At 41.3% G+C, this 15,401-nt stretch overlaps 1 protein-coding gene across 1 annotated transcript; it reads left to right on the top strand.

Moving 5' to 3' along the window:
* Nucleotides 1-381: 381 nt before the first annotated feature.
* ydjc (YdjC chitooligosaccharide deacetylase homolog) lies at nucleotides 382-10,265 on the top strand (the record flags this gene model as incomplete). Its single annotated transcript, XM_079570571.1, has 5 exons — nucleotides 382-545; nucleotides 2,098-2,254; nucleotides 8,910-9,009; nucleotides 9,081-9,258; nucleotides 9,943-10,265. The coding sequence occupies 5 exons, from the start codon at nucleotides 382-384 to the stop codon at nucleotides 10,262-10,264; spliced, it is 921 nt and encodes a 306-aa protein (XP_079426697.1). The 3' UTR covers nucleotide 10,265.
* Nucleotides 10,266-15,401: the final 5,136 nt, after the last annotated feature.

The following is a 15,401-nucleotide window of genomic DNA, read 5'->3' as shown; positions in this document are numbered from 1 at the left end:
CACGACTTGGACTTGACTCGAGACTTGCCTTTAGTGACTTACTTCCACCTCTGGAAACTGAGGCCTCTAGTTGTGAAATGTTTCGATAAACTGGTCCCTGAGAAGGAAAAACATGGACAAAGAGCTCATAAAGTCAGTGACATAGTGAGTTTATGGGGAAGGTGCTCCTCCCACATCATAATTCTGTATTTAAAAGCCTTTATCGTGCTGGGCTGATGAATCCTAAACTCTTTAAACACAAACCTTTGTCCAGGAGTGAGTTCATCCTGTGAGGCTCAAATATCCTGTGGACAGAGAGGAAAGAACCACAGAGAACGGTCGCTCTGGGGCTTCCTCTTCATTGTTTGATATTAACTAACTCAATCTGATGTTGCAGCTGTGATGCCGGAGTCCAGGATGAGGCTGGTGGTGACCGGGGATGACTTCGGGTACTGCGCCCGGAGGAACCAGGGCCTGGTGGAGTGTTTCCTGTCCGGGGGCATCACCACGGTGTCTCTGCTCGTCAACGGATCAGCGGCGGCTCAGGCTGCGGAGCTCGCCAACAGGTCAGGACCAGGACCAGGACTAAAAGTTCTGTGTATTCAGACCAGAAAAGTCCTTTGCTTCGCTTGTTTGTTCCGGATCAGAAGCAAACTTTTTTTTTCCGTTTGGTGCAGTTCGTGTTCAGACTGTGCTTTAACAAACTATATTTTGTAAACACGTGTGTGACGATCGAGGCTCCCATTGGACGGCAAGGACCACAACAAAGTAAATATAAATGAAAATCTGACGCTTACTATGATAATAAAAGAAACGTGAGAGACTGAACCACTGACCTTTAACCTCAGCTTCACCGGAGCAGCTGGAGGAAGAGGAGTTTTGTGTGAATGAAGGGTCGTCTGAGCTGTTTGTTTCCATTATGTCCACGAGACAAACTGTTGGTCTTGATCCTCCTCTCTTCTTTAATGCGTCTGTACTTTCATTTAAGTTTGGTGAAGTTTTTTCCACTTTGACACCGCGCTGCAGCGACCGCGGCTGTTCAGGAGACGCTCGAAGCCTCTCCTTCATTTTCTCGCTAAACACGAACGCAGTTGTGTTTGTGCATCTGCCCAAACATCCAGGAGCTCCAGGTCTGTCCACGGCTCATTGTTTGTAGCTTCCATCCAGTGTTAGCGTTAGCAGCAGTGAAGGCTTTGCTACGGTGGCTCGTTAAGCCCAAAAAGGCGCATGTTTCCCGCAGTTGTTTCGGATCAGCAGTGGTTTATATTCACACCTGGAGCAAACTGGACCAGAGTCCGTTTGGAAGCCGGACCGAGACCACCTGAGAAAGTGGGTCTCGGTTCTTTGATCCGCAACAGGATTCGTTGTTTGTTTCACACCTGAATAAAAAATCCGGAGCAGCGTTCAAAACCAACCCTGATCCGTTTAAAGTGGAGCAAACAGTGCTGGTCTGAAAACACCCTAAGACAAGACGATGGACGAATGTGCAGATGGAGCAGAACTGTGGGAAAAGTCAAAAAGCTTCATCACAATAACCAACACTTACTTTCAATACTTTTCTAAATTAATTTGTGGAAATACTAAAACTTAGTTCTTTAGGGAAACGGACTGGTAGAAACTGTTCAAACCTTATTGAGTTTCCGTCTGATTTAACTCAAAAGGTTTTAGTCTAGTTTTAGTCAGATGAAACTCAACTAAACTAAACCTTATTGAGTTTTCATCTGATTAAAACTCTTCTCTCCTGTTCCTGCCCTGAGCCTCTGCAGGTCAGATTTTTGCCTGCAGAGCTTTGTGGTTTTCCTGTGGCCTCAGTCATTTACATGTGTTTTGCGTGTCTGTATCAGATTACGGTTTCACCATCGCGGTCAGGGACGCTCGGTCAGGGACGCTCGGTCAGGGACGCTCGGTCAGGGACGCTCGGTCAGGGACGCTCGGTCAGGGACGCTGGTCTGAGCCTCCTCCCTATAGGACACGCCTGGAGCACCTCCTGAGATCAGATCAAAGAACAGATTTATTAATAACGATCACAGAGTTCACATCGGAGCTGTGATATCTCAGCATCTCTGAGGACTTTCTCCATCTACATGTGGTTTGCTTTGTGCTTCTGTTTTTGTCCAGGCACAGCATCCCCATCGGGCTCCATGCCAACCTGTCTGAGGGCGCGCCCGTGTGCCCCGCCCTGCTCCGCTCCTCGCTGGTCGACCACCGCGGACACTTCCACGGGAAGATGGGCTTCAGACACCGCCTGGAGCGCGGAAACATCTGCCTCTCACAGGTCCAGGAGACACTACACTTTATAAAGCTCATGTTCTATGCTTCAGTCAGGAAGGAGCTCAGAGATATTAGAGTCAGGGCCTGAAAACTCCATGATGGGAACTGGGGGAACTTAGACAGAAAACAAAACATGAGCCTGATGTCCAGTAAATGACAAAAATGTGACAAAAAAGATGGGCTTCAGACACCGCCTGGAGCGCGGAAACATCTGCCTCTCACAGGTCCAGGAGCTCTCTGAGATACGACACTTCATACAGCTCATGTTCTATGCATCAGTCAGGAAGGAGCTCAGAGATATTAGAATCAGGGACTGAAAACTCCATGATGGGAACTGGGGGAACTTAGACAGAAAACAGAGTGAGATCAATAAAGTATCATCTTATCATCTTATCTTATCTTATCTTAGCATGATGTCCAGTAAATGACAAAAATGTGACAAAAAATGACAAAAAAAAGACAAAAAATGTGACAAAAAAAGGGGGAAAAAAATGACAAAAATGTGACAAAAAATGACAAAAATGTGACAAAAAATGAAAAAAATATGAAAAAAAAATAGAAAATGTGACAAAAAATGACAAAAAAATGACACAAAAAATGAAAAAAATGTGACAAAAAATAACAAAAAAATGACAAAAAAATGACAAAAAAAAATGACAAAATGTGACAAAAAATGACAAAAATGTGACAAAAAAATACAAAAAAAAATGAAAAAATTGTGACAAAAAAAGAAAAAAAAAAAGATTTTTTTTGTTGAAAATGTGACAAAAAAATGACGGAAAAAAATGACAAAATGTGACAAAAGAAATAACAGAAATGTGACAAAATAGATGGGCTTCAGACACCGCCTGGAGCGCGGAAACATCTGCCTCTCACAGGTCCAGGAATTCTCTAAGACACTACACTTCATACAGCTCATGTTCTATGCATCAGTCAGGAAGGAGCTCAGAGATATTAGAATCAGGGACTGAAAACTCCATGATGGGAACTGGGGGAACTTAGCCAGAAAACAGAGTGAGATCAATAAAGTATCATCTTATCATCTTATCTTATCTTATCTTAGCATGATGTCCAGTAAATGACAAAAATGTGACAAAAAATGACAAAAAAAAGACAAAAAATGTGACAAAAAAAGGGGAAAAAAAATGACAAAAATGTGACAAAAAATGGAAAATAAATGAGACAAAAATTGACAAAAAAAATGACAAAATGTGACAAAAAATGACAAAAATGTGACAAAAAATGAAAAAAATATGAAAAAAAAATAGAAAATGTGACAAAAAAGGACAAAAAAATGACACAAAAAATGAAAAAAATGTGACAAAAAATAACAAAAAAATGACAAAAAAATGACAAAAAAAAAATGACAAAATGTGACAAAAAATGACAAAAATGTGACAAAAAAATACAAAAAAAAATGAAAAAATTGTGACAAAAAAAGAAAAAAAAAAAGATTTTTTTTGTTGAAAATGTGACAAAAAAATGACGGAAAAAAATGACAAAATGTGACAAAAGAAATAACAGAAATGTGACAAAATAGATGGGCTTCAGACACCGCCTGGAGCGCGGAAACATCTGCCTCTCACAGGTCCAGGAATTCTCTAAGACACTACACTTCATACAGCTCATGTTCTATGCATCAGTCAGGAAGGAGCTCAGAGATATTAGAATCAGGGACTGAAAACTCCATGATGGGAACTGGGGGAACTTAGACAGAAAACAAAACATGAGCGTGATGTCCAGTAAATGACAAAAATGTGATTAAAATTTGACAAAAAAAGTCAAAAAATGAGAAAAATATGACAAAAAATGACACAAAAAAATGTCAAAAAATGTGACAAAAAATGAGAAAAATATGACAAAAAAATGACCAAAATGTGACAAAAAATGACAAAAAAAAATGATTAAAAAAATGACCCAAAAAATGACAAAAATGTGACAAAAAAATGAGAAAATGTGACAAAAAATGACCAAAAAATGTGACACAAAATGACACAAAAAATGTGACAAAAAAATGACAAAATGTGACAAAAAAGATGGGCTTCAGACACCGCCTGGAGCGCGGAAACATCTGCCTCTCACAGGTCCAGGAACTCTCTGAGATACGACACTTTATAAAGCTCATGTTTCATGCTTCAGTCAGGAAGGAGCTCAGAGGTGTTAGAATCAGGGACTGAAAACTCCATGATGGGAACTGGGGGAACTTAGACAGAAAACAAAACATGAGCATTTCTCCATCTGTGAGATCAATTAAGTATCAGCTTATCTTATCTTAGCATGATGGCCAGTAAATAACAAAAATGTGATTAAAAATGTGACAAAAAAATGACAAAAAATGACAAAAATCTGACAAAAAATGAGAAAATCTGACAAAAAATGATCAAAAATTGACCAAAAAAATGATTTAATAAATGATTTAAAAAATGACAAAAATGTGACAAAAAATGACAAAAAAAATGACAAAAAATGTGACAAAAAATGAGAAAAATATGACAAAAAATGACAAATAAAATGACAAAAAAATGAGAAAATGTGACAAAAAATGATCAAAAATTGACCAAAAAAAATGACCAAAAAAATGACAAAAAGTGACAAAAAAATTACAGAAATGTGACAAAAAAGATGGGCTTCAGACACCGCCTGGAGCGCGGAAACATCTGCCTCTCACAGGTCCAGGAGCTCTGAGATATGACACTTTATAAAGCTCAGGTTTCATGCTTCAGTCAGGAAGGAGCTCAGAGATGTTAGAATCAGGGCCTGAAAACTCCATGATGGGAACTGGGGGAACTTAGACAGAAAACAAAACATGAGCGTGATGTCCAGTAAATGACAAAAAATGTGATTAAAAATTTGAGAAAAAATGACACCAAAAAATGACAAAAAAATGACAAAAAATATGACAAAAAATGAGAAAAATGTGACAAAAAAATGACAAAAATGTGACAAAAAATGAGAAAAAAGTGACAAAAAAAATGACAAAATTGTGACAAAAAATGACAAAAATGTGACAGAAAAATGACAAAAAATGTCAAAAAATAACCAAAAAATGACAAAAAATGACCAAAAAATGACAAAAAATGTGACAAAAAAATGACAAAAATGTGACAAAAAAATGAGAAAATGTGACAAAAAATGAGAAAAAAGTGACAAAAAAATTACAGAAATGTGACAAAATAGATGGGCTTCAGACACCGCCTGGAGCGCGGAAACATCTGCCTCTCACAGGTCCAGGAGCTCTGAGATATTACACTTCATACAGCTCAGGTTTCATGCTTCAGTCAGGAAGGAGCTCAGAGATATTAGAATCAGGGACTGAAAACTCCATGGTGGGAACTATGGGAACTGTGGGAACTTGATATCTGGGAGAATCCAAATGAAACAAAAACGGTCTCAAAGTTCACTGTCTCCTCTATCAGCTCATTTCCTCATAAAGGCGTCTAAAAGTGGAGACAATGTTCAAAAACATGAGCGTGATGTCCAGTAGAAAAGACTATCAGACATAAAATAATCCTCTCACTGTCAGATGCTGATGAGGAAAAACATCTGTTAAAGCAGCACTAAGTAACTTGTTTAGTTTAATAAATCCTTCCTGTATTGTCCCTCTGGGGGTAATACAAGTGTTCATGGTTGATTGAGGGTGGTCTGGTGTCTCTGGACAGAAAACTTTCCATAATACACACTAATGGAATCATGAAGAAGAAGCTAACAGGCTAAGCTAACTGTGGGCTAGCTCCGCTTAAACAGTGTTTACAGCCTGAGTGTAAACAGAAGATCTCCATTGTGTAACTGGATGAACGATATCCCTCTGTCCCTTTGTCTTTTCTGTCAGCGTAGGATTTACTCTCACGGACGAGTCCCGCCTGAACCGAGCACATTTTCTCTGGTTTGGCTTTACCCTAATCCAAAAGCTTGTGGAAAAAAGGTGAGAAAATAGCGACAGAACTGAGACGAAAACAATGATGGAGATGTGACAAAAAATGGACAAAAAATTGATGAAAAAATGATGAAAAAATGACCAAAAAAATGACGAAAATTTTACAAAAAAATGACAAAAAAATGATGAAAAAATGATGAAAAAGTGGCAAAAATGTCACAAAAAAGGACCAAAAAAAATAACAAAAATTTGACAAAAAATTTATGAAAAAATGACAGAAAGTGACAAAAAATGACAAAAAATTTACAAAAGAAATGACGAAAATAATGATGAAAAAGTGGCAAAAATGTCACAAAAAATGACAAAAAATTTACAAAAAAATTATGAAAAAATGACTAAATGTGATAAAAAAAATTGACGATAAAAAGGACAAAAATGTGACAAAAAACGTCAACAATTTGACAAAAAAATTATGAAAAAATGATGTAAAAGTGGCAAAAATGTCACAAAAAATGACAAAAAATTGACCAAAAAAATGATGAACATGTGACAAAAAGTGACAAAATTTTTTACTATTTCACAAAAACATTACAAAAAAGTAACAAAATAGTTGAAAACCCCCCCAAAAAAGATGGAAAAAAATCTGATGACGTGAGGTAAAAAAGATCCATTTAGATGAGTTTTGCAGGTCTTAGCTTTCAAATGAGGCGTTACACTGGCCGACAGGATTTGGGTAAAGCTGAACTGGAGAAAATGCTCTGGGTTCAGGCGGGAGTTAAGAGGTTAAAGAGTAAAAAACACAACATGTACGACACTTGCAGTGGCGCTTATGGCCTCTGGGGGCAGGAGTTACTTAGTTCTGCTTTAATTTCTTTCAAAAACTGTATTTCTCCCATAGAGTTGCATTGCCAGGGCCCGCGCTCACACCCGTGTCTTATATTTATATTTCAGAGACGAAGAGTCTGACGTTCCCTCAGGCAGAGCGCCGTGAACGAGAGGAGTGTTTTCTGTCACATGACTCTGGGGGGAAGCAGGAGGGGGCGGGGCTTTAGGGACGTCTTACCTTCTGTGCTCGGGTGATACGTTCAGCTGCAATAGACTCACACAGAAACAAACACGTGTGATTGGCTGTTTCTCACCCGTCAGACACGCCTTTAAACATTCTACTCCACCTGATTTGTATTTAAGACGTCAACACTAGTATTTGTTTCCTTAGTTAATTTGCATAAGGTGAGACACAGATGAGCAGAGACAGACCTGGAACATCTTTATAAGACCTGTTTGTAACGTCAGATGTTTGTGTGACAGCGCCCTCTGCTGGTCTGACTGAATCCTTCATGTTAATGTGCACAGAAACCAGGTGCTTCTGATCATTATTATTATTATATTACACGTCAGATGTTTACGTGAGTTACGCTCGAAGAGAATAGTTTAAAGTAGAAGCTCGTGACCTGAGGACGCGAGTTTCAGGAAACTGTGAGTACAAGTACAAATATGCAGAACAACGTGAGCTCCTGACCTGAAATACCACAGTCAACCTGAGTGTGAAGGTGCAGAGTCATGTCGGACCTGCAGCCTCTTTAACCCCTTAACTCCCACCTGAACCGAGCACGTTTTCTCCAGTTTGGCTTTACCCCAATCCAAAAGCTTCTGGAAAAAAGCGACAAAACTGAGACGAAAACAATGATGGAAATGTGACAAAAAAGTGACGAAAAATTTATGAAAAAGTGGCAAAAATGTCACAAGAAATTGACAAAAATCTAAAAAAAAATGACAAAAAATTGACGAAAAAATGACAAAAAAATGACAAAAATGAGTTGAATACCCAACAAAAAAAATGGAGAGAAAAAATCTGATGACGTGAGGAAAAAGATCCTCTCGGTTCAGGCGGGAGTTAAAGGAATAGGCCACCGTTTTTAAACACTGAGATATGTTCTTACCTCACTTTAGTGGAGTTAATATATCCCCGTCTGGTCTTTGTCCGTGCGCTCACACATACGCAGCCTCTCCCACATGTCACATAGCTCCAAAAAAGCTCACGATAGAAGCTACCAAGCTCTTCCACGTGTTCCCTATTTAAATAAAGTTACGTGAAGTGTTTTCATGCGAAGTATATTTACACAGAAATGTAACATGTGGATTTTATAAGCAGATAAAAAGGGGGACTATATTGTGAGGCGTAATGATACGAGGAGCATCAGAGCTTGGTAGCCTGTAATTCCCGCCCCCCCCCCCCGCATATTCTCTTTTGCGTTGTGTGCTGTTACTGTCTTTGGCTTGTCTTCTGTGTCTTTTGTGTGTGTCTCTGTGACGGCTGTGAAAACAAATTCCCCCCTGTGGGACAATAAAGGTCTATCTATCTATCGTGAGCTTTTTTGGAGCTATGTGACATGTGGGAGAGGCTGCGTATGTGTGAGCGCACGGACAAAGACCAGACGGGGATATATTAACTCGGCTAAGGTTAGGTAAGAACATATCTCAGTATGTAAAAACGGTGGCCTATTCCTTTAAGAGGTTAATATGAGTGACGTCATCTAAACTATCGGTATCGTCCTGAACAATCGTGATCAGTCTGGATCGGCTGCGAGATCTTTGAGCCCGACTGCAGGTCTGAGAACAGCAGAGACGTGGCAGCGTGAGTTTAGCTGATCGTCAGTTTTAATCAGTGTAATCAGTATAATCACGTGTATATAACATGTATGACATGTGTATAACGTGTGTAGCGTGTGTATAACATGTATAACGAGCCGAGTGCTGCTCCTGTAATGACACTCTGGTCCTGCAGGTGGAGACAGAGCTGCGAGCGCAGGTCAGACGCTTCTCTGAGCTCACGGGTCACCTGCCCCAGCACATGGACGGACACCAGCATGTGCACGTGCTGCCAGGTACAGGCCCCGCCCCGCACACGCCCCCCGCACACGCGTGTTCCCCGTGTAACGTGTGCCCCTGTGCTCAGGCGTGCGGCTGGTCTTCGCTCAGGTGCTCTCGGACTTCAGGATCTGCTTCACCCGAGTGCCCGTGGAGCCCGGCCTCCACAGCTGCCCGTGGGTCCCGCCCCCTCTGAGGACCTTCTACAGTCAGGTGGAGCGGGACGCGCGGGACGCCATCCCCGTGTTCCAGAAGCACGCGCTGCGGTAAGTCACGCGTGTGGAGGAGAGACACGCGTGTGGAGGAGAGACACCCACAATTTCTCTGAAAAATGGCGAAAAATTGACAAAAAAAAAAGACAAAAAATGACAAAAATTTTACAAAAAAATGACCTAAAAAATGATGAAAAAGAGGCAAAGATGGACAAAAAAGAGTCACGCGTGTTCCAGAAGCACGCGCTGCGGTAAGTCACGCGTGTGGAGGCGACTGTCCTCACGCGTGTGGAGGAGAGTCACCCACAATTTCTCTAAAAAATGACGAAAAATGGACAAAAAAAATGGACAAAAAATGACAAAAATTTTACAAAAAAATGACCAAAAAAATGATGAAAAAGAGGCAAAGATGGACAAAAAAGAGTCACGCGTGTGGACCGTCCTCACGCGTGTGGAGGAGACCGTCCTCACGCGTGTGGAGGAGAGACACCCACATTTTCTCTAAAAAATGACGAAAAATGGACAAAAAAAATGGACAAAAAAAATTGACAAAAAATTACAAAAATTGGACAAAAAATGACGAAAATTTGACCAAAAAATGACAAAAAAAATGATGAAAAAGAGGCAAAGATGGACAAAAAAGAGTTACGCGTGTGGACCGTCCTCACGCGTGTGGAGGAGACCGTCCTCACGTGCCCCTGTGCCCCTGAGCCTGACACTCTGTCCTCTCGTCCACAGCTGGCCTGACGTTTACCTGGGCCTCACCACCATGGGCCAGCACATGTCCCTGTCCAGCCTGCAGAGGGCGCTGTCCCACGGCCTGGAGGGGGGGGGCGGCGGCCCCGGGGAGCGCCCGCTGAGCGCCGAGCTGATGGTTCACCCCGGGTACCCCAGCCTGCCCCGGGAGGGCGGCTGCGGGGACGGACCCGACGACTTCTCCCAGTCCCCGGACCGACAGCACGAGCTGGGGGTGCTCAGTGACCCCGCCCTGGGTCTCCTGTACCAGCGCCTGGGGGTGCGGCTCTGCTCCTTCAGAGACCTGACGCAGGGCAGCACGTGACCAGGGGCGGGTCCTCTGTGGAGGGGGCGGGTCCTCTGAGGGGGGGGCGTGTTCTCACTGCTGCTCTGCTTAAAGGAACAGGCCAGTGTTTTTCCACACTGAGATATGTTCTTACCTGAGCTGCTCCTCTATAGCGTTAGCATTTAGCCTCTCCCTCTCTCCTCTATAGCGTTAGCATTTAGCCCCTCCCTCTCTCCTCTATAGAGTTAGCATTTAGCCTCTCCCTCTCTCCTCTATAGCGTTAGCATTTAGCCTCTCCCTCTCTCCTCTATAGCGTTAGCATTTAGCCTCTCCCTCTCTCCTCTATAGTGTTAGCATTTAGCCCCTCCCTCTCTCCTCTATAGCGTTAGCATTTAGCCTCTCCCTCTCTCCTCTATAGCGTTAGCATTTAGCCCCTCCCTCTCTCCTCTATAGCGTTAGCATTTAGCCCCTCCCTCTCTCCTCTATAGCGTTAGCATTTAGCCTCTCCCTCTCTCCTCTATAGCGTTAGCATTTAGCCTCTCCCTCTCTCCTCTATAGCGTTAGCATTTAGCCCCTCCCTCTCTCCTCTATAGTGTTAGCATTTAGCCTCTCCCTCTCTCCTCTATAGCGTTAGCATTTAGCCTCTCCCTCTCTCCTCTATAGTGTTAGCATTTAGCCTCTCCCTCTCTCCTCTATAGTGTTAGCATTTAGCCCCTCCCTCTCTCCTCTATAGCGTTAGCATTTAGCCTCTCCCTCTCTCCTCTATAGCGTTAGCATTTAGCCTCTCCCTCTCTCCTCTATAGTGTTAGCATTTAGCCCCTCCCTCTCTCCTCTATAGCGTTAGCATTTAGCCCCTCCCTCTCTCCTCTATAGCTCCAAAACAGGTCAAGATTAAACAATGTGGATTTTCTAAGCGGATAAAAGGGGGACTATATTGTAAGGCGTAATAATACCAGGAGTAGTTTGGCGTCCGCGCAGTAAAGTGAAGAGGCTAAATGCTAACGCCGTCTGCGCTGTGTTTACGTGACTGAAGATCAGACAGGGTTAGCGCTGGATCGTCTGCTGTGAAAACGTGAGATATCATCATGACATACATTAAGGTTAGGGAAATGATTAACCTCTGAACTCCCGCCTGAACCGAGAGGATCTTTTTCCTCACGGCATCACATTTTTTTTCAAACATTTTTTTGTTGGGAATTCAACTCATTTTTGTAACTTTTTTCGTCCATTTTTTAATCAATTTTTTGTCATTTTTTTGGTCATTTTTTTAATAATTTTTTTGTCTTTTTTTCATTGATTTTTTTATTTATTTTTTTGTCTTTTTTTATCGATTTTTTTGTCATTTTTTAGTCATTTTTTTGTCATTTTTTTGTCTTTTTTTTATAGATTTTTTGTCATTTTTTAATCATTTTTTTGTCATTTTTTTGTCTTTTTTTATCGATTTTTTGTCATTTTTTTGGTCATTTTTTGGTCTTTTTTTGTCTTTTTTTATCGATTTTTTGTCATTTTTTTGGTCTTTTTTTATCGATTTTTTGTCATTTTTTTATCATTTCTTTGTCTTTTTTTTGTCTTTTTTTCATCGATTTTTTTGTCATTTTTGCCACATTTCCATCATTGTTTTCGTCTCAGTTTTGTCTCTATTTTCTCACCTTTTTCCCAGAAGCTTTTGGATTGGGGTAAAGCTCGGTTCAGGCGGGAGTTAAGGGGTTAAATTTAAGGATTAGGATTATTTGCATTTTTAGACAAACCAACTCATAGATCGATACAAACTCACAGCAGACCGTACGATCCAGCACTGAGACAGGTCCTAAAGAACTCGTCACAGCTCAGGTAAGAACATGTCTCAGGATGGAAAAACGCTGGCCTGTTCCTTTAAAGTACCTCATGTAGAACATACAGTCTGAAAGTAAGAACACGCCTGTTCCTTTAAGGCACGTTTCACCTCTGTGAGTTTGTCCTTTAGAACCTGGAGACATTCGGGAAAATCCCCCAAAATCGGCCTTAAAAAACCCTTCTCGACCTCTACTAAAAACGACCAAGTACAGACGACTGTTAAAGAACCTTTTTTGTGCAATAAGCAAATACGAAACACGTGAATGAAGGCGACGGATTTCAGGGATATTTATACAAAACACTTTTCTACATTTTCACTTTTGGGAAGAAGAATCACAAACATTTACTCGGATGTAACGATATAAACGTTTATATTTTTAACACTATGTTGTGTGTGTGGAGGGGGCGGGGCTTATACGTGCGAAAGATGAAAACTCAAAGATGTGCAGATGATTCCTCAGAGCGGCGCTTTCATCACACTGTGACGGCGCCCTCTGGTGGCGGAAAAGCATTCGTGCAGTGAGTGTGAAATAAGTGCTGGAGAAACTGTGCTCGATAAACCCCTTAACTCCCGCCTGAGCCGAGCACGTTCTCTCCAGTTTGGCTTTACCCCAATCCAAAAGCTTCTGGAAGAAAAGGTGGGAAATAAAGCAACAAAACTGAGACGAAAAAATGACGGAAATGTGACAGAAAAGTGACGAAAAAATGTGACAAAATTTGACAAAAAAATGACCAAAATGTAACAAAAAATAACAAAAAATTGATTAAAAAATGACCAAAAAATGATAAAAATCTGACAAAAAAAATAACAAAAAAATAACAAAAAAAATGACACAAATGTGATTAAAAAAGTTGCAAAAATGAGTTAAATACCCAACAAAAAAATGATGGAAAAAAAATCTGACGACGTGAGGAAAAAGATCCTCTCGGTTCAGGCGGGAGTTAAGAGGTGAAGGTCAGAGGTTACACTTGTGATCGATCTGCACTCCAGGACAGGTGTTGCTCTGGCGCCCCCTGCTGCTCTTTGTGTGCAACACATGATACAGACTGAGCCAACAGCCTCTGTGATCAACAATGGAATCTAGAACTTAACATAACGGTTTAAAACGAGGGTCTGCTGCTCTTGTACAGGAACCTTTTCCATCATTTCCATCCTTCTTTTTAAAGGAGTTCGTTTGAACGTAGTGAAGTTTGTTTCTTCAGGACTTTCTGACGTGTTTACGTGGAGGTTCTGTCGTCCAGCTCCAGGAGATCAGACTCCGCTCATTATTCTGAAGTTTGTTTATTATGTTTGAGAATAAAAGCTCTTGTAGTTCATAAAAGCCATAACATTGAGTCCGTTAGCTCCGCTCTCAGGAACCTGCAACAGTCTGTATGTTTGTATGTTTGTATGTTTGTACTAAACATGTATTTTTATTAGTCATGTGAATAAAAACACCGGTGCTTCACACACGACGCCTTTTGTTTTCTGTAAAGTCACAAAGAGACTTCCCTCAGTGAGTGTGGATTCACCAGGAGAGCTTTGTCCCACACTGGTCAGTGATGGTGCCACCGGGCCCAGGTGTTTCCCCGGGTCCAGGTGTTTGACCGGGCCGGAGCGACTGGAAAATATGGTCAAACCTGATTGTAATGAACTTTTAAACACGAGGATTCAGATCTGACTGACGGTGATTCTCTGACCTCCACACGGATCCAGTTCTTCATAAACCTCTTATACAAATAAAGGTAAATATCGGCCTTTTGTTTCCCTGAAGCTCAGATCACAGTTTTATCACTGCGGCCTTTTCTTTTGAAGGGCTTTTGGATTTTTAATGCAATATTTTTGTTTTTTCAGAGAGATTGAGTTTCTGATAGTTTTCCCAACGCGCTCGGACAAAGTGAAAAGATGTTTTTTAACAACACTCGAGCTCAGTTTTAATTGACCTTAATTGATCACCGTGTCTTTGTGTCACGATCTGAGCAAACTGAGGCTTATTTCAGTTTGTTAAATGTTTTTTTTTGCTGCAGCTGCACCGCAAAAAACCCATAAAGGTTTTACAAGTTCCACGGGCTGGGATGACACTTATGTCACGATACCCAGGGCTGGACGGGCCAGCGGGAGATTCGGGAGTTTTCCCGGTGGGCCGACGTACTTTTGGGCCAGTCAGATCGAGCCCATTATACCTTAACACCGGCCCACAATTAGAGGGAAAAGCCATTGGAATATCTATCTTTACACAGATGCAATTACACAGCTCCTCCACTAGAGGGATGTGACGCCTTTGTTTATTTGTGTTGCAGTCGCGAGAGGAACTTCAATAAAGGAACGCACATTTTAAGATTGTTTAGAAGTTTTACAAAAGTTCTTTCAAGTTATAAATGAAAAGATGAAAGTGTTGAGTCTCTGAGGCGTGAGCTTGGATTCAGCAGAAACAACATGAAGCAACTATTGTCCTCGATTCGTAGTTTGTACTGTTTTAGTTCAAGCCAAGGGTTTATTGTTTTGCTCATCACCTCCACTATTTCATTGAATATGACAGGGATTTTTCTAGAGGCCGGTCAAGTGATACGTTTACCTTAAAATGTGTGAAAAGTCACGTGTGCAAAGTTTATGAACCAAAGGCCATTTGACTTAAAGTGAAAAGTGCAGTAACTGTTACTGGGAAACAAAAGTATTTGATAAAAATGCCTCCAGACACAAGTATTGAAAGTATTATGATCCAAATCCGATCCGATATTTTGTCCCAGCCCTGTTCACCTTATCCCGGAGGCTCGCGTGGGCGTCGCCATGAACTGTGCCCGCCCCTTTTCTCCTCTCTGTGAACTCGGGGCTCGTGAAGTCCAGATAAATCAGTCACTGCAGGAAAACAAAAGTGTCGACGTGTCGGTGCAAAAGAAACCTGGACATTTTACACAAATCAATCGACTCAACGTCAGATTTGAGCCGAGAACTTTTCCCTCGTTCTCCGTTTAATGAACGGCTTCGCGCTCGACCGGAAGTGTCAAAAGTGGGCGGGGCGGAGAAAGGTGGATCAGTTATCCTGAATTCTGCAATTTGAACATTTTCCCATTAGGATAAAATGGGATGTTCTGGTCATCGCTACGGCAACACCGTGAACAACACGGCCGGGGCGTGAACGACCAAGTGGAATTTTGTGGAATAATTAACATTTTTGTTAAACTCTTCCCGCCTGAACCGAGAGGATCTTTTTCCTCATGGAGATTTTTTTTTTCATCATTTTTTTGTTGGGTTTTCAAATCATTTTTGTAACTTTTTGTCATTTTTTTAATCACATTTTTGTAATTTTTTTGTCAAATTTTTGTCATTTTTTCCGTAATTTTTTTTAATCAGATTTTTGTTGTT

Source organism: Gobius niger (genome assembly GCF_951799975.1).
Source record: "Gobius niger genome assembly, chromosome: 1".
In the NCBI taxonomy this organism is placed as follows: Eukaryota; Metazoa; Chordata; class Actinopteri; order Gobiiformes; family Gobiidae; genus Gobius; species Gobius niger.
This window is presented reverse-complemented; position numbering and strand designations above follow the sequence as displayed.